The sequence below is a fragment of the Osmerus mordax genome, chromosome 14 (assembly GCF_038355195.1).
Source record: "Osmerus mordax isolate fOsmMor3 chromosome 14, fOsmMor3.pri, whole genome shotgun sequence".
Taxonomy (NCBI): domain Eukaryota; kingdom Metazoa; phylum Chordata; class Actinopteri; order Osmeriformes; family Osmeridae; genus Osmerus; species Osmerus mordax.
In genome coordinates, this window is record NC_090063.1 from 941,300 (window position 1) to 961,471 (window position 20,172).

The 20,172-nt window shown below is 39.2% G+C and overlaps 1 protein-coding gene across 4 annotated transcripts in view; it reads right to left on the bottom strand.

The window, feature by feature from the left end:
- golga2 (golgin A2) overlaps window positions 1–20,172 on the bottom strand; it is a 119,511-nt gene that overhangs the window by 69,920 nt on the left and 29,419 nt on the right. For 3 of the 4 annotated variants that reach the window (XM_067249818.1, XM_067249817.1, XM_067249820.1), the window contains 8 exons: window positions 19,188–19,268; window positions 10,777–10,815; window positions 10,356–10,418; window positions 3,333–3,426; window positions 3,089–3,195; window positions 1,279–1,337; window positions 1,043–1,184; window positions 858–947 (listed from right to left, as the gene is read on the bottom strand). In XM_067249818.1, the coding sequence (XP_067105919.1) occupies window positions 858–947; window positions 1,043–1,184; window positions 1,279–1,337; window positions 3,089–3,195; window positions 3,333–3,426; window positions 10,356–10,418; window positions 10,777–10,815; window positions 19,188–19,268 (675 nt within the window). The remainder of the gene's footprint in view (window positions 1–857; window positions 948–1,042; window positions 1,185–1,278; window positions 1,338–3,088; window positions 3,196–3,332; window positions 3,427–10,355; window positions 10,419–10,776; window positions 10,816–19,187; window positions 19,269–20,172) is intronic. The other variant, XM_067249819.1, reaches the window with a different exon arrangement.

The window sequence follows — 20,172 nt, forward strand, 5'->3', positions numbered from 1 at the left end:
AGTAAATTCTGTGTTTGTATAACATACATGGCGAATAAACCGAATTCTGATTCTGAGTAGGGTTGAGCGATAGGAGATAAACTGTCATTATGCTGTTTGCTAAAGCTTACTTATGCCTGCAAAGCCATAAGTAAGTTATTTGTAAGATGCGGCTAGGAAATGTTTGTGACACTAAAGTGTCAGTCAAAGTTCACATTGTTACCAAAGTGTATAATGCCATGCAACTTTGAACAAGTAAAATAAGAGTAACGTCAAGGCCATTTCCAGGAGCCCTATCTAAAGACGAAACAAAAGCTATCTAGCACCATGAATGCAGCATCTTCTTTCTGTGCTTGCAAAGGCTGTTGATTGTCACGTTTTTAGTGAGCGTATTGAGATACTATTTAACTGCCCTTCATTCCTGTATTATTTGACCAGTCCTCTGAGATGCTCAGTTTGAGTGTCAGACACCTGCACCTTACAGATCTGAAAGAAATACTTTAGATTTGGTCTTGAACTTGTATTGGAAAATTTACTCAATTAACTTGGTACTTTCACAGCAATTTGGTGCAAAGAGACTTCACTTTCCAACAAGTGGAGTGTGTGCCCATTCAGTTTGGGCACTGCTGTTGGGTGATTAGACCTGACTTGCAGGTCTAATCTAACCAATTTTTTTGGTTTGTTGGTGTTTATGTCATGGGTCTTTGCAGGCCAGTCATGTTTCACATCAAACTCACTAAAACGTTGCTGTATTGACCTTGCTTTATGAGGTGTAGGTCTCCCAATACTTTTGTCTATATAGTGTATATGTCAAAACAACTGGAACACGCCTGTTAGCACAAACCAGGTAAAACAGAAATAGCCACATTCACACAGACCTGGGCGGTGTGTGCCACCAGCTGATGTTTCTCCTCCAGTAGTAACTGTATTTGTTGGTTAGCATTGGAATGATCCGACTGACTAGAGAACTGGAAACCCAAAATTCACAAGAGGTGAGGAGTTGTTTTTGGAATTTTAAAACAAATACATAAAATGTGTGTATTTGAGTGGTATGTGTGTTTACCTGCTGCAGCATGGTGTCTGCCATTTCAAGCCTCTTGCGCAGTTCATCTAGTTCCAGTCTCAGTGTATTGTTCTGGCTCACCCCCAGCTTTAGCTGCTCTATCAGCTCAGAGTTCTGTTGCTTGGCCTCATCACTTACATTACTGCACATTGAAACATCAGTCAGTCAAATTACACACATGCCTTCAAACACATCCAAACACACATATAAACGTATGCATGCATGCATAAACTTACTTGAGTCTATACACCTCCAGCCTCAGGTCCTCTTTCTCCTTTTCAAGTTCTTTGTGATGCTGCAAAGATAGAATGATAAACACCACAATAAATATTTTTGGAATTCAAATGCAAAAAAAAAAAAAATGTAATCTTGTGTACACATAGGTAGCTGTTTGTTAAATAAGACAAATTAACCTTGATTTTATATACAGTGGGGCAAAAAAGTATTTAGTCAGCCACCAATTGTGCAAGTTCTCCCACTTAAAAAGATGAGGCCTGTAATGTTCATCATAGGTACACTTCAACTATGGGACAAAATAAGAAAAAAAAAATCCAGAAAATGTGTCTGTTTTTTAAAGAATTTATTAGCAAATTATGGTGGAAAATAAGTATTTGGTCAATAACAAAAGTTCATCTCAATACTTTCTTATATACCCTTTGTTGGCAATGACAGCGGTCAAACATTTTCTGTAAGTCTCCACAAGGTTTTTACACACTTGATGGTAGTTTGGCCCATTCCTCCATGCAGATCTTCTCTAGAGCAGTGATGTTACAACACGTATTTTCAACTCTCTTCAAAGATTTTCTATGGTGTTGAGATCTGGAGACTGGCTAAGCCACTCGAAGACCTTGAAATGCTTTTACGAAGCCTCTCCTTAGTTGCCCGGGTGGTGTGTTTGGGATCATTGTCATGCTGTAAGACCCAGCCACGTTTCATCTTCAATGCCTTTGCTGATGGAAGGAGGTTTTCACTCAAAATCTCACGATACATGGCCCCATTCATTCTTTCCTTTACACGGATCAGTCATCCTGGTCCCTTTGCAGAAAAACAGCCCCAAAGCATGATGTTTCCACCCCCATGCTTCACAGTAGGTATGGTGTTTTTTGGATGCATTCTTTCTCCTCCAAACACAACGAGTTGAGTTGTTACCAAAAAGTTATATTTTGGTTTCATCTGACCACATGACATTCTCCCAATCCTCTTCTGGATCATCCAAAGGCTTTCTAGCAAACTTCAGACGGGCCCGGACATGTACTGGCTTAAGCAGGGGGACACGTCTGGCACTGCAGGATTTGAGTCCCTGGCGGCGTAGTGTGTTACTGATGGTAGCCTTTGTTACTTTGGTCCCAGCTCTCTGCAGGTCATTCACTAGGTCCCCCCGTGTGGTTCTGGGAATTTTGCTCACCGTTCTTGTGATCATTTTGACCCCACGGGGTGAGATCTTGCGTGGAGCCCCAGATCGAGGAAGATTATCCGTGGTCTTGTATGTCTTCCATTTTCTAATAATTGCTCCCACAGTTGATTTCTTCACACTAAGCTGCTTACCTATTGCAGATTGAGTCTTCCCGGCCTGCAGGTCTACAATGTAGTTTCTGGTGTCCTTTGACAGCTGTTTGGTCTTGGCCATAGTGGAGTTTGGAGTCTGACTGTTTGAGGTTGTGGACAGGTGTCTTTTATACTGATAACGAGTTCAAACAGGTGCCATTAATACAGGTAACGAGTGGCGGACAGAGGAGCCTCTTAAAGAAGAAGTTACAGATCTGTGAGAGCCAGAAATCTTGCTTTTTTGTAGGAGACCAAATACTTTTTTTCCACCATAATTAGCAAATAAATTCAAAAAAATTTAGATTTTCTGGATTTTATTTTCTAATTTTCTCTCACAGTTGAAGTGTACCTATGATACAGGCCTCTCTCGTCTTTTTAAGTGGGAGAACTTGCACAATTGCTGGCTGATTAAATACTTTTTTGCCCCACTGTAGGCTATTCTCACATAGAAAATTTAAACAGAGTTTGTGTGTGACAGCATGAGTATGTGTGTGTGTTTGCCTTTTCCAACTGTTTTTGTTGTGTGGAGATGGAGGAGAGTGTTCTTTCAAGCTCAGAGACTCTCTGCCTGGTGGCCTGGAGACGATTGCTCAGCTCCTCAGCATCCCCTGCAAAGGCACACATGCACATACATATCAACTCACACCATTGAATGCGTCGTAGACACACACACACAATGCAATGACAATGACCAAAGCCGTTTAAACAACATCCTCTCATGCACAATAAAACATTCATCACACACCCGTTTTCTGCCGAGCAGCCTGCTGAGTGTATGACAATGCTGTCTGCAACTCAGATTTCTCAGACACCAGGATGCCTATTGTCTGGATGTGTACCTGGAAGGACAAAAACTGTCAATAACTCACTATCACTTCAGTTTATTTTGTGTTGCAATTTTAGATTTGCAAAACAGACGTACTAACAGATTTTATATTTACTGGAATTTCTCACAAACAGATCTTATGAACTGCATCTTGACAGACTTCAGGAGACAGACTTTTGTGTTCTCTGAAGTTTAAGTCTTTCATGAAAAAGTAAAGGACATATTATTGCACATGCTAAATCACCCTGAGCCATACAGTGAAACTAAAACAGACCTTACTGGAAATATTGTGGTTGGGGAAAAAAAAAAGCATGGGTGCAAGTCTATGCTGCTTAGATCATTTTAATGTGCATTGGTAATGTTGGTTCTAAGTTTCAGTAAGAGTGCATTCCACTGTTCAACCCACAATATTATTCTGTCTTAAAATGATTATCAAGCTTTGAATTGTTTGACAAAGTTTGAGATGAGGGTTAGGTTATTAGGGATTTATGCCGGTATGGGCTGAAACCTTATTGTTTTTGAGCGGATGTATTAGTGTGCTATCAATCAGCAAGATGCATTGTGTGGAGATTGGAGAAGACATTTCAGTCTTCATAACATCCTTCAAGGGCCACACTGAATAATTGAGAGGGGGGTTAGATGAGTGCGCATGTAAACGCTCAACTAGCAACATGATAACATATGTGACACGATCTGGTGAAAAGGTGCTGTTGCCAGCCAAGGTCATTTCTCAGTTTTTTACAGATCATGAAAGTTCAGATTGTAAGCTTTCAAATGATGTGTCATACATTGAAATCCGAAATTATTTAAAAACATATGGCGATCTGAATGTTTGTAAACCTGGAACGCTCTAGCAGAGAAATTCCCCTTGAAAGATTCTAGACCTTTAGACGTCTTCAAATAGTGGGTGTGATTGTTTTTGTGTTAATCATTAGAAGCATTTGACCACAGTGAAGAGAAAAATATGTATCTTATCGTTCAATCAAATTCCAGGATCCTGCTTTCTTAACTTGATATATGTGTTTTATAACCCAGTCTTTTTCCAAAATCACACCGGGAAAAGCAAGTCAAATTTTTTTCCTCCTGTTTCTGTTTAATTGCTGCCAGCTGCGCATTCAGCCATTTTTTCCCTGGCTTTCAAGGCTGCAATTTGCTTTTCTATCAACCGATGTCGTAAGGGTTCCCTTGCACAAGTATTTAATTCATATGGTTTTAACCGAAATAACATTTATATATGTATTGCAAAATCAGTATAGTGTACATATTGCCTATGCAAAATGACAAATGTATTGAATTCTATGAAGTGCATTTGCTTCACTACATAGATGTGTGTTTGTAGACAGATAAGCACAAATCTTATGTTTCCCTTTTATGGATGAAATGCTGGCTAGCTAACAGAACAACAACATAAAGTGGATACTTTCAGAACAGATCAGTGAATTTTGTTATGGAAATTAATGTGAATTCATTAAAAAAAAACTTGAGCCTTATTCCTCTTCATGCTTTAAAAAAACGCCTGTCAGAGCAACTGACCGTTCATTCTATGTGTTAGCTCTCCTCCATCAGGCGCACATTGACCCTGCCTACTTATATTTATGTAATGCCATGGCAGACTTGCATTTTGATCTGCACTGCTACTTTTAATATACTGTATAATGCCCTGTACTGCATTTTACAATTTTAGCCTGTCTTTCTCGCACATCTGTAATCTTGGCATACATTTTTTCAAATCGGATCACCTGGTTGAATAAAGGTTCAATTAAAAAAATAATTAAAAAAGGTCTTTACTGATGTCAAAACCGCTTTCACATTACAAATGTGCACAAACTCTGAACACCAAATCAACTACATTATATTCACCAGCTGCATCACATTCCTACCACTTTAGCCTCTTTGGTCATGGATATAGTGATACACAAATGGGTATACGACAGGAACAGTGTGAGTACTAATTTTGTCTCCTTGGTCAGTTGTTGTGTCTTACTTATGCAAATGCAATATAGAAAATTTTACAGTATTGCATAGCACGAAGGAAAAAATACAAACGTTAATGCCAACATAGCAACCGCTCCTTAGGAAGAACGGTACATGCAAGTGCTGTATGGTGAATTAGGCCTACAATTATGACAACTGGCTCACCCATTGTGCATGTAATGACTTCTGTAAACTAGATGTTTGTGGTGGTAAGAAATTTCTTTCAAAGAACATAATCAACATAAGCAATCGATTAAGTAGGATACCACAGCATTGGCAATTGGTTTAAAATTAGAAATTGATTTAATGATGTGCATTAGTGACTACAATAGATTATGTGGAGGTTGAACAAGTAACCTACTTTATGTAGTGCCCCATCTCTAATTCCAGGAATCTGTGTGTGTGTCCCACCAATTTCATCACGGGCACTGTGCAATACTATGTGTAAAACCTTTTACACATGGCATGGTCAGTGTCCCAGTGCTGCTTGGCAGACAGCGTGGTAGGCTATACTGATTAGTGTAGCAGTGATCCAGAATATTCCCTTCTCTGGTAAGGCATTTAATGAATTGTCTGTATTTGGGGAGTTAATGGCTGAGATTTCCTTTGTTAAAGTTGCAGAGTACAATAACTAAGTAATCCGGATTTGCTCGCTCCACACACAGTATCTGGTCGGCGAACACACGCTGAGCCTCCTTGACGATGGCCCGTGGGAGGCATGTACACACCGACCAGGGTGAATGATGCAAACTTGCGTAGCGAGTAAAAAGGTTAGCAGTTTGATACGGAATTTAAAAAAAATCCATATCAGGAGAGCAACGCTGCAGAATCAGCGTTGAGGTAAAAAAAATACCGCTGCCTTTCGTTTTGCTGGAAGGTTCTGTGTCACAATCCGCTCACAAGTTGAAAACCTGCCAGTTGTAGCGCAGAGTCCGAGATCAATTCACGCAGCCATGTCTCCGTGAAGCACAAAATGGAAGATGAATGAAAGTCTCTGTTTTTCGCCACCAGCAGCTGAAGTTCATCCAGTTTGTTGCTCAGCCAACACACGCTGGAGAGAAATATTCCCAGGAGCAGTGTGGTTGAAATTTTAGGATAAATATGTTTTAATAGTGGTAAAACTTTAAAGCTCCTTTGTTCATTAATAAGTGACTAGTTTAAGTAAGGTTTTGAGGTGCTGAAAGCTCTGTGGAACGGTTTACCTTGGAGGATGGGTGGAGCATCATTATGGCCTTCCATCTATACAATGGAGATGTTGCTTTTAAAGGAAGGGGAGTTAATTAAGTGAAGTTGAGTTCAAAGGATTGTAAGACTTGGGGGTTTGTTTGTAGTAGATTACTTTTGAGCTAGCTGACCCTTCCAAAAGGAACAGTTGACCATTCGGGGTAGATGCCTCCTGGAGTTATATGACTTCCTGACCTAGAGAGAAATTCAGGAGAGACACCAGGTCCTGAGGCTCTGTGGCTTCAACTGTCACTGTATTGTGTTAGAAGAATCAGTAACACTTTATAATAACTCAACGCTTTTTGGCATTTACAAAGTGTTAACTAATAGTTAGTAAATCCTTTATAAAACATTTTGAAACATTAACAGTACATTATTAAATAGTTAATAAGCTTAATATTAAACACTATGTTGATCATTAATAAACACTTAACAATTATGGATTTTATTCATAATACAATTCATAAGGTGTTTAATAACTATTATCATACTTTATAGACAGCTTGTTAATATAGTTGCAAACCAGTAGTTTAAAAGGTGTTAATGGTACATGAGCTGGTATAGAAAGCATTAGCAAATGGTGAACAAACAATTTACATTACCTTTATAAAGCATGAGTAAATAACTAACAACATATTTACTTATGTCTTTAATTAATGTATGCCAAGTCAAATACAAGATGTACACTAGGCTATGCTTTGCAGATATCTTACCGTAGGTCCAGGTTTACAAACAAATCGTTTTAACAAATTGAGGCGACAAAGCGTTTGCTGACCTGTCGAAGCGTAAACATTTGGTTTCTTATATACTACAACAATATGTGGGAAGATTCCAAATCAAACACGGCCAATCTGGAGCAGACGCCATCTTGTCAAAACAATCAGCTGCACTTGTACTGGTGACGTCACTACATCTCCAAGGCAACATATCAACAACTCTTTTGAGAACGTCTTCTGGACCAATAAGAACAGCATATTGGTTCAATTGCAACAACAGTACGAGAGTTCTGATTGGCTAATGGGTAGTCATGCAAGCCGCGTATTCATGGTCTTTATATACATCTATGGTATATTGACCTCATCTGCGGTCTGATACGTATTCTTATTGCCCTCCGCTGATGTCATCTTCAAAATGAAGATCGATGAGTTTTACTATCCAGATGACAATGAAGACATCAACAGCGACGAGGAAATTCTTAACTTTCTAAAAGAGCAGAAAAGTGTGAACACTGAGAGATAAACGACAAGCGCTAGGCAATTTGCTAGGTTTGGTTGCTCAGATTTCAGATTGGTTGCTAGGTGCTAACACCTGAAACATACCGTGAGAAGACTTGAGTAGAGCTGAACAAAACGACGTTTTAAATGAAAAGAGCTAAAAATGCCATATAATAAACAACTTACTAACCTCGACCGTTCGGTCATGCCGGGAAATATCAAACTGAGGTTTTAACGTATCGACCGCTGTCACTCTCGGTTACTGTAGTAGAGCTAAGTAGTTAGTAAGACACATGCCTGTCGTTACTTCAATAAAATAGTAATTTTGTGTATCACATTGTGCCGTGCCTTTGTGAATGTGAGGTTCGAGAATGGACAAGAATACCTTAAATACCTTATAAATGTTTAATAAGGCATAGATAGTTCACACTTTAGATTAGGTCACGCAAAAGCCTTAACTAACAGTTAGTAAATGCTTTATAACTTGCATTACTAATCAGAAGTTGCATCATTAGTAAGTCTTTATAAAATAGTTGTTAAGATATCTGCTAAGTATTAATGTACATAATGTATTCGACTTGGCGTACATTAAGTAAAGACATAAGTAAATATGTTGTTAGTTATTTACTCATGCTTTGTAAAGGTAATGTTAATGGTTTGTTCACCATTTGCTAATGCTTTCTATACCAGCTCATGTACCACTAACACCTTTTAAACTACTGGTTTGCAACTATATTAACAAGCTGTCTATAAAGTATGATAATGCAGTTTTCAAACACCTTATGAATTGTATTATGAATAAAATAAAAAATATTTAACAGTGTTTCTTATATACTAGTGTAATAATTGGACCAATACGCTGTTCCTATTGGTCTAGAAGACGTTCTCAAAAGTTAATAAATCCGTTTATATACCTCCTGAAAGTTTGCAGAGGTAAATAAACGTTTTACATACCTAGCAACAAGCGGTTGCCTTGGAGATGTAGCCATTGACCTTAACAACGTTGTATCTGCTCGGCAACAACAAAGTAGCCTAAAAAGCCTTTAAAAAAAGCCTAAAACAACCAAATACGGTCAAGCCAACTGATGTTGTGTCCTTGGGCAAGGCACTTCACCCTACTTGCCTCGGGGGAATGTCCCTGTACTTACTGTAAGTCGCTCTGGATAAGAGCGTCTGCTAAATGACTAAATGTAAATGTAAGTAAATATGTTAGTTATTTCCTCATGCTTTATTAAGGTAATGTAAATGTTTGTTCACCATAAAACCTCGACCTACGGTCTCGGTTAACAAACGTTTTAACAAATCTCGGTTTACAAAGGCATTTGCAGACCTGTCGAGCAGTAAACATTTGCTGTTTATTAATGATCAACACAGTGTTTAATATAAGCTTATTAACTATTTAATAATGTATTGTTAATGTTTCAAAATGTTTTAAAAAGGATAAATTAACTATTAGTTAACACTTTGTAAATGCCAAAAAGCGTTGACTTATTATAAAGTGTTACCGATGAATGTGACAGACGTTTATATTGATACATTGTATTCTTTGAGGGAGTGAGCCAATGACAGAAGAGACAAGGCACAGCTACATTGATTGATTGGTGTATAGAGATGGCCATATGTTATACGTTTATAAAAGACTGAATTGTAAACGCCACCTCTTCGCGAAACGGTTGTAGCACTACATCCTCCAGTATATACGGGTCACAGAGTACTCTGTTTCGTGCCGTAATATTAGAATAAATCAATCCGGCAAATTGTGTAAATCTAGAAACACAGTGTCGTCGGAAAACTTCCTTTACAGTGTACAAACCGTTGTTCACAGCTCAACAAAAAGATTAATTTAACTCATTGTTCATATACTTTTTCTACAAAATACAGCCCTGTATTGGAGCCAAATCGAAGAAGTTGTCAAATACTCATTTATACCTCTCGATATTTCAGAAATGCTAATGTAAGCTATTTTATTGTGTGGCCTGTTATAATGTTAGGCAGGGTATAGAAAAAGGGGACTTTGATTGTGAAGGAAGTAGACGTGTGCGAAGAGAGCGGAGACAGTGTGGCCGGCCGCATTGAGGGGTCACGGAGCCCTGTAGTCCATGTCTATAATTATTATATGCAGAAGGCATTATGTTTATCTGCTTTTCAAAACATATTAGCATTTTACCATTAAGAATGGTAAAAGATTGAAAGAATGGAACCCCTGCGACATCTGCTGATAGAAACGCAAATCGTAGCCTTGAAAGGCAAGGAAAAAATGGCACAATGCACAGCTGGCAGCACTTTAAACAAAACATGAGCAAAATAGCCTGGAAAGTAATAGCTATGGAAAGTTCAGAAAGCAGGGTCCTGGAATGTGATTGAATGCAAAAATACTTTTTTTTTTTTTTTTTATCTTCACTGGGGTCAGATGACCCCTAGTGTTGAAGTGGAATTGCTGCTTGCGTCTAAATTTATGATTAGTCTTTGTGTGTGTGCGTGCGTGCCTGTGTGCGTGTGCGCGCGTGTGTGTGTGTTTGAGAGACTACACCTGCAGTTGTTCCCGCATTGCTCCTTGCTCTCTTCCAAACTTCTGATCAAATTCTTTGCGTTCCTGTTGACAAATAACATACAATCAAGACTGACACTCCGCACCCTTTTAGAGAAAGCAGAGAGTATGGTTTCCAAAACCTTTTACCTTCACCCAATTTCCATAACCAAAAATCTGAATTTGTATGACCAGCTATCAATGTTGCTAATAAACAGCAGGCCTTCAGATAGACACTACTCTACGCACAAGTATACATTTGTAAAAAATAATTTATAATAAAACAAAAAAAACAAAATCCATGACTTCTCCAGTCCTATTAATCAATTTTTAATGAATTTTTTTAAGACTTTTTAAGGTTTTCCTGAAGGGTTAGCGTGGGAACCTTGTAAAGACTGAGAATGAAGAAACAGTTAGGAGTTACCTTCTGAAGTTGATCCGTCAGCTCCTGAAATTGCTTTGTCTGATTGGTAAAAGGAAGGAAAGAAATCAAAGACATCATGACAATGTTGGTGACCCAAACAAATGTTTTTATGGTGTGCAGTTCATGCCTTTTACATCTCACTGTAATGAGATGCAAGTACTGTCATTTTCTGGCTATCCTGACAGCTTGGCATTACAATTAAGATGCAATGCAGATATTAAGACTGTGCCAATCTCTTCTTAATTATGGCACAGGGCAAAACACATCTGTCGCTCTGGATAAGAGCGTCTGCTAAATGACTAAATGTCATGTTAACACTTGGCAAAATTGGAATACATTTGCATTTTTCACAGTAAATTAAATTAAATATCTACATCCAGACGCATTGAGTCAGTCCTTTTTAGATAACCTACACAGATGTTAATGCCCATTATATGCTAGATAAAACAATTCAATTTTTATATTTTATTGTATATTTAATTCTATTCTAATCCCACTTAGTACTGCTAGTTTATGTACCCTTAGTATAGTTAGTCCACATATTTAAATTTTAGGTATATGTTTATTGTATGCACCTTCCTGCCAAAGCAAATTCCTTGTCTGTGCAAACTTTCATGGCGAATAAATCTCTTTCTGATTCTGATTCTGATGTATATAATTACAGCACAATTAAGTCAAATTATTGCAGTCAGTAGTTACTTTTTAAAACAGTAAGTAAAGAGTGTGTAGAAGGTTTACACAGACCTAATTTAAACACATACATTTTATGAGTATTTTTTTTTTTTTATATTCACTGCTCGTCAAAGAATTAATCCGCTGGAAGATTTCTTCCCTCAATGCCATTTCATTTATCCCCAAAATGTTTTACAGGTAAACACTTCCATAGAATTAGTGTGTAGGCCACTATATGTATATTACAGCCAAAATGTAGTATATGCCTTTCAAAAGAAAATTCACAATCAGGGCCTTCACTTGAATTCCTTGAGAAACACGTCCACACCATTTAACATTCACATTTTCTGTGGTCCCTTTACACATACACAACAGGGCTCGACATTAAGGCTTGTCCGCTTGTCCGGGACAAGTGGATTTTTTTGTAGGGCAAATGGAAGAGAAATGTAGTTTAAGTAATTAAGTTAAAACTCATACAAAATAAAATGCCATGTTACTTCACGTTATGTGCCACTCATTACGTCGATTCTATTTTACTGAATTCTGCATTAGCAAAACACAAAAAAAAGTGGCTTCGTCCCAAGATCTTTACAGACCATGCAGCTAATTTAATGCTCAACACTTGAACAGGGGCTTATTACTTGAAAGATAAATTATTTACTGTGTCGTCTCAGTTACACTGTCAGGGCTTGGAAATACTGTGTCTTGCTAAAGTAGGCAAATGGCTAGTAGAACATAAAATTTCATAATTTCAGTAAATCAAATAGCAAGACCCAGCGAAATGTTATATACAGCTAGCAAACTAACGTTAGCTAGCATCGCTAACAATCGTTGGCTAACTCAACTTCGGTAGGCCATCCTCAGAATTTGCAAGCTAGCTAAACTTATAGACTGCTATATCTAAAATAATCTTGAAGACATAACAATGGATTTTGCCACTAAATGTTGGTGTTCACTTGAAATGTTTTCTACAATTTCACTTTCTACCCGGCAGAGGCTGATTTACCAAGGGATCCTTTAAAAGGTGTATACTTTACAGTTGAATATTATATTCAATTCTTTTTATTGGATTTCACAAATGTATACAATGACACAATAATAACTGACAATTTTACATTAAAGCTGATCATGTGATAATTCACACCGATGAAATTAACATACAAATCTACAAAATCAACTCTAATGAAATATACAAAATAACATGTAATAAAATAAATAAATACATTAAATAATAAAACCAGATAAGACAGAGCAGTTATTGAAGTAGTTTAGAAATGGTTGCCAAACCCTGTGGTACTTCCTACAAGAGCCTCCAATGCGGAACCTCAGCTCCTCTAGTTTAACCCTCGTGCTGCCTTCGGGTCACATGACCCAAAGGTTCATAACGAACCATCGTTGTGTTTACCCAATTTTACCCAATACAAAAACAAATTAAAATAATTTTCTTTTAACCTTTGCAATGTGGGGGGTCTGAGACAGCCTAGCTGTTAAAAGAAAATACTTCACTGTCTTTGTATGCGGTAAATCTGTCGCAATACGACGGTGGGTCACAATGACTGATGGGTTAGAATTACCCGAAGATAACACAAGGGTTAAGGTGTGCCATAACATCCTTCACCCACTGGCCATGTGAAGGTGGGAGTCTGTCCTTCCACTTGAGGAGGATGCATCTATGGGCTAAGAGAAATGCAAAGGCAATGGCCTGTGATTGACTATTTGAAATTGGTAAATCCTCTGGCATAACACTGAAGATGGCAGTCAACGGGTTTGGGGTAATGGCACGGCCACACATTTGAGAAACTGTATCAAAGACTGAGGACCAGAAGGGGGCTATTGATCGGCATGAGAAAAACATATGGGATAAGGTGGCAGGGGCACTGAGACATCTCTCACAGGTGGGGTCTGTGTCGGGATACATTTTGGCCAGTTTGCTTCTGCAGAGATGCAGACGATGTAGGACTTTAAATTGAAGTAGTCCATGTCTCACACAGAGAGAAGATTTATGCACCCTCTCAATGGCTTCCTGCCACATGTTATCTGAAATGACCAACTGTAATTCTTCCTCCCATGTACTTTTAACATGACTGAGAGAGGGGCTAGAAATACCTTGAATTGTGTTGTACAATTTGGAGACACACCCTGGCTGAAAGGGATCAAGGGAGATGCAATCGTGTTCGGGGCTGCTGAGTGGAGCTGATGGGAAATGTTTCTTTGCAAAATCTCGGACTTGTAAATATCTAAAAAAGTGTGACCGTGGTATGTCATGTTCCCCAACCAGGGAGTCAAAAGATGCAAAGATCGTTTTGTGGTACAGGTCAGCGATGCTTTTCAGACCTTTCCGGGACCATGCAGAATCAAGAAGGGCAGGTTTAAAATGAGGGTTGTGAACTATAGGGATGAATGGAACTGTGTGTTTGAACCCAAAATGTGTCCTAAATTGTGACCATATACGAAGGGAACCACTAACAATGGGGTTGTTGGAGTGGCATCTCCTACTAAGTGGCAAGGAAGAGCAGAGCAGTGAAGCAGGATCAACTTGCCCACACGCCTGTCGCTCCATGTGGCACCAGTCAGGCCCAACTCCATCTCTAAAAGATGACATCCAGAATGCAACTTTATGAACATTAGCAGCCCAGTAGTAATGCAGGAAATTAGGTAATGCAAGACCTCCATCCGACTTGGACTTCTCCAAAAATGACCTGCGGATACGTGGGATTTTCTTACTCCAGATAAATGTAGAAATATGTTTGGAGGCACTTGCATTGACTGGGAAAAGAATACTTTTAGATACATTAATTTTATAGCCTGACACCATGCCAAAAGAATGTATGATGTTCAGAGCAACAGGTACCGAATGGAGAGGATTAGAACAGTACAAGAGCAGATTGTCGGCATACAGAGACAGTTTGTGCGTATCCCCTCCTCGCTCAATGCCAATAAAGTCATCCCGCCCCCGGAGAGCCACCGCCAGTGGCTCAATTGCTACGTCAAACAAAAGGGGCGATAGAGGGCACCCTTGTCTTGTACCTCTCTGTAGGGGGAAATACTTAGAAATAATTCCTTTTGTACGAACTGCAGCTAGTGGTGCAGAGTATAAGACTTTTATTCAGGAGACAAAGCCAGAGCTGATACCAAATTTATGAAGTGCTGTAAATAGGTAATCAAACTCAACACGGTCAAACGCTTTCTGAGCATCAAGGGAAACAACAACCTCTGGGGTGGGCGCTGAATTTGAGTACATTATATTATAAAGGCGGCGGAGATTTCCAAAGGACTGCTTTCCCTTTATAAAACCTGTTTGATCAGGGTGGATGATTTTGTGTAAGACAGTCTCTAATTGTCGAGCTAGGACTTTAGCAAGAATTTTGTTGTCATAACAAACCAGACTTACCGGCCTGTATGATTCACATAGTTTAGGATCTTTGCCTTTCTTTAAGAGGACTGATATAACTGCCTGCGACATGGTGGGGGGTAATGAACCTAACTGTAGCGCCTCTGCATAGACTTTGCACAGCAAAGGTGAAAGTTGTACAGAGAATTTTTTATAAAATTCTATTGGAAAGCCGTCCGGGCCAGGGGCCCTGCCACTGTTCATCAGTGTGATTGCCTGAATAATTTCAATGTCAGATATGTTACCATCGAGGGATGAGGCATCCTCTGAGCTAAGTGCCGGAAGCTGGAGAGACTGAAAAAAATCTGTGGAACCGGAGCTAATAGGTGTGTCTGAAGAGTATAGGTTTTCGTAAAAAATCCTAAATTGGTTGTTAATAGCCATCTGATCAGAAGTGGAGTTCCCAGTAGATGTGGTGATTTCAGTTATTAGGCCGTCTACTGTGGACTGTCTCAGCTGACGGCAGAGTAATTTACTGGCTCGTTCGCCTTGCTCATAGTGGATCATCCGTGACCTCAGATAGAGACCCTGAATGTGGGCAGATGCCAAAGAGTCATATTCTGTCTGCAGTGCAATGCGTTCCTTATACAGGTCAGAAGATGACGCTTCTGCATGTCTTTGATCAATATCTTTAATCAAATGCACTAGGTCATCCATGCGTTTTGTCCTAACCCTGTTAGTACTAGCAGTGTAAGATATAATTAGGCCACGGAGGTATGCTTTTAAAGCCTCCCATACAGTCCCTATGCTCGTCCCAGGCTCCATGTTTGTTTCCAGAAAAACATCAATATTCACAGACACAAATTCTATAAAATCTTCATCCGATAAAAGGCCTGTGTTAAGCCGCCATGCTCGGTGCGGGGGGACAAATTCAGGAAAGCAAAGTTGCATTACCACTGGGCTGTGGTCTGAAATGACTATGCTCTCATATTCAATAGAGTTAAGAATAGGAAGCAGTTTTTCGTTTAGGAGGAAATAATCTATTCTAGAGTATGACTGGTGAGCAATGGGAAAAAAAGAAAAGGTTTTTGCTGTTGGATTTTTAAATCGCCAAGGATCCACAACCCCATAACTATCAATGAAGGAATTAATAATTTTACCAGAATTCGATAATGGTTTTGAGTTGACAGTTGAGCGGTCGAGGGAGCTATGGATAACACAGTACCAGTCCCCAGATAAGATTAACTGATGAGAGTTTAAGTCTGGTAGTACTGAAAAGAAATGCTTAAAAAAGTCAGCATTGTCCCAGTTGGGGGCATAAACACAAGCCAGCACAACTCGTGTATTGTACAAGCGACCCTGAACAATGACATATCTCCCATTCTTATCAGTTATAGTGTTAGACTGGACAAACTGTACCTGTCTGCGGATCAATATTGCAGCCCCTCTACATTTAGCCTGAAATTTAGAATGAAAAATTTGAGAAAAACCATCTCGCTGAAGTCTAGTATGATCTTTCTGGCAGAGGTGTGTCTCTTGCAAATATACAATGTCAGCCTTTAGTTTTTTTAAGTGAGCGAACACTTTACTGCGTTTGACTGGGTGGTTAAGGCCCCTGACATTCCAGCTCACGAGGGTTGTTGCAGCACTACTAAACTGGTATGGCTTTGTCATGGTGGATGACGGTACACAATATGCCTTACTGGGGCAAGGGAGCTGAAGTAGGAGGAGGAGGAGGGGGGAGGGGGGGAACAAAACTTAAAACAAAAACACTAACATGACACACAATATACAAACTAAAGTCAGAAAACAGTATAGATTTAGGATTCAGTATGATACTCTGAAACGTATGTCCAGGACCCAAACTGACATAACCCAAATCCTGCCGGTCTCTCCCCATGGAGAGACTGCATCTAACTCCACGGAACACTCGTATCCCAAAGACAGCTTACCTAGCGAGGCTGAGCTGCACCAGAATCGTATTAAACTTTATCTTAATAGAACATGTATATTAGCTATATTATTCAGAATTGCAATGTTAATTATTACTAAATAACTTCACTACTATAAAATGATGAAGTAACAAGAGAACGTCAGATAAACAGTGCCCACTGCCAGGCGTAACGTCAGGAAACTTGACGTGAGGGATAATAATAAAGATTGAAAAAAAAAAAACATCACGTTTACTGCCAGTAGCTAGCTAGCCTTATTCGCTAAGCTAGATAGGCGGGAGCTAACGTCAGCACCAAGGCAGGCTAACAATATTCCTTTAATATCAATCGTTGGCGATATGAGGTTACACTTAGCAGCTAACTGAGCCGCGCAGCACTAGCACCCGGGAGAGTCAGAGCAAAGCCCTTCGCCTTGATTGGATCTGTGAAGCTGAGTCGCTGGCCGTTAGACTTGGTGGTGATTAGCAACACTGCTGGGTACCTCAGCCTGTACTCCACACCGTCACAGTCCCTGAGGATCTTTTTGACATCTCTGAAAGTAGCACGTTGCTTTACCACAGCCTGTGTGTAATCCGGGTGTATACCGATTTTATCACCGTCTGGTGTTGTCAGTCCTTTAGCCTTGGCTGCTTTACGTAGGATCGCCTCCTTTTCCTGAAAGTAATGGCACTTAATCACAAAGGCACGGGGTGGTTCCTCATCTCCTGGGCGTTCGCGTAGGGTCCGGTGTGACCTGTCCAGTGTTGGCGGGCTGTCCAGCCCCAGCGTGACCTTCAGCAACCCTGCAATAAAAGCTACAGGTGTTTTCTTCACCTCCCGTCCCTCTTTCACTCCAGTGATACGGAGATTGCACCTCCTTGATCTTGCCTCAAGATCCTCATTTTTATCTGACACTGCTTTAACGTCCCTTGTCAGCTGCTTAACTTGCTCCCCCAATTCAGCGATTATGACTGAGTGGCCATTGCACGCTGACTGCAGGCTCTCCACCGTGCCCTCGAGCGTCCTAGTCCTGCTGCTAACATGCTCAATGCTACTTCTCAGCTCCTCTCTCAGCTGGGAGATTTGCTGTTTCAGTTCCAAGGACTGTATCTTGGCATTGTCGTTCTTTTCATCAGGTCGTCCCTTAGGCATCGGATCGCATCTAGAATGGTATCAGATGATTCGCCACTGGTCTCCTGGTCTTGAGCCTTGTTAGCACTAGCGCTGGATTTAACCTTAGCAGTGGCATTAGCAGTGGCGCGTGTTTGTTGAGTTGCCATGTTCAGATGGAAAAACTAAGATATCGGGCGCAAAAATGTGGTCGAAGTGCTTCCAAAATACGCAGAATTATTTAAAGTGAGACTATCAAAAATTAACTATTCAAAATATAGCCAATATATACAAAATGAACGATTCTGATGAGGAGCTCAAAGGAATGTGACCTCACTCTGCACCGCTCATACCGGACCCCCTTTACAGTTGAATATTAGCTGATATTACATACCTAAATTTAACTGATACAAATTCTGCTAATGCTTGCTAGGTACACAGCTGCCGATGCTAGCTAGCTAGCGTCAACACAATATATATATATATATATATATATATATATATATATATATATATATATATATATATATATATATATATATATATATATATATATATATATATATATATATATATATATATATATATATATATATATATATATATATATATATATATATATATATATATATATATATATATATATATATATATATATATATATATATATATATATATATATATATATATATATATATATATATATATATATATATATATATATATATATATATATATATATATCAAGTGACTTTTGTGCATGGACAAGTGAAACGTTAATGTACTTGTCCAAAGGACAAGTGCCTCAAAAAGTTAATGTCGAGCCCTGCACAACCTCCCCCTCTCCTGACCAAAAGGACAAAAGTTGGTCAAACACACTAAGTGCAAATGAGTTGTTGACAGGTGTAAGTTATTCAATCCTCTATAACAACCTTGTAAAATGTACTTTGAGTTTCCAATGACACCTTGAAGTTCAACATTAGGGCAAAAGCTGATTTAGATCATTGTTTGCACCAAGAAAGAAATCCAGGTGTTCAGATGAAGTTCCGATTGCAAAAACATTTTTGTGTGACAAATGATTGGATACAAAATGGTACATGTGATGTAGTGTTAGTGAATATGCGCAGGATGTTAATGCATAAGCAAATGTCTAGCGAGCCCATATGATGAGCTTGTAGAGTAAAATCTTCAACTTGCCATCTATTTTCCAGCAACAAACTGATTGAGGAAAGAGGGAACACTTGGTTAGATTAGTGGTTTGTACCAGTGTGATGATCCTGTGCTTTACTTCTTGCCCTCATCTTAGATTTCTCTTTCACTTCCTCTGCCCCTCTTTCCCACCCTCCCTCCCTCCCTCCCTCACTCACCAGCTGGTCTAGCTTGGTATTGAGATGCGAGTTTTCTAGGCTGCTGGAGTCCAGGGCGGCTGCTAGCTCATCGTTCCGACTCTGAAGTTCATTCATGCATTGAAGATAAGAGGAAGAAAAAAGGAAAGGGGATTGTGGAAGTGACGTAACAAAATGGAACGCAGATCGTTGGACACAGGAGAAGGTTTAAAACTATAAATCATGAATGTGAAAGCAAAAAACACAACATACTGTACTTAAAATTATGATACTGTACATGCTTCAACCAACTAAATAAAAACAAATAAACCCTGAATAGTTGACAGGTATATTTTGGGAATAAACACTTTCAAGAATTAACATGATTTAACACTAGAAGCGCCGGTCATTTGACCAGTGAAGAAAAAAATAATTTTACCAAATTCCAGAACCCTGCTTTCTTGACTTTTCCTAGATATGCGTTTTATCACCCAGTTTTCATGTTCCATGTTTCCATGTTCAAAATCACTTGGGTCAAATCTGACAACGCTCGCCACGGGAGAAACGGCTTCCTTTTTTAAATTAAGTAACTGAACACAGCATTTTCCAGCAGCGAGAATAGCTCACTGGGATAAGATGGGCTCCTTTGAAACACAAGGTCGTAGGATCGAATCCAGCCACAGGCATCACACAAGTCTTGATACCGGATTATCTGTTTAGCGAAGCCAGTTTAATCATAATGTTAACGATAACGTTTCATTGTCAGGGGATTTATAGTCAAGAAGAAGCAGATTTATTGTGCTTTGTAGATATAACGCTGCTACATCTAGCCAGCGCATTTGGTCTCAAAATGACATATTTACCAAACGCATCGGCTTATCGTTACAAAACTCGGTATACGTCTTTTGCGCAACGCCGTGAAGGTAATCAAAAGTGTCGGGGTAGCGCCACCGCGTTGCCGAAAAGTTAATTGAGATTTTAAAAAAGCGAATCATTTTTATTAATAGTTTTGCTGTTCTTCTTTAGC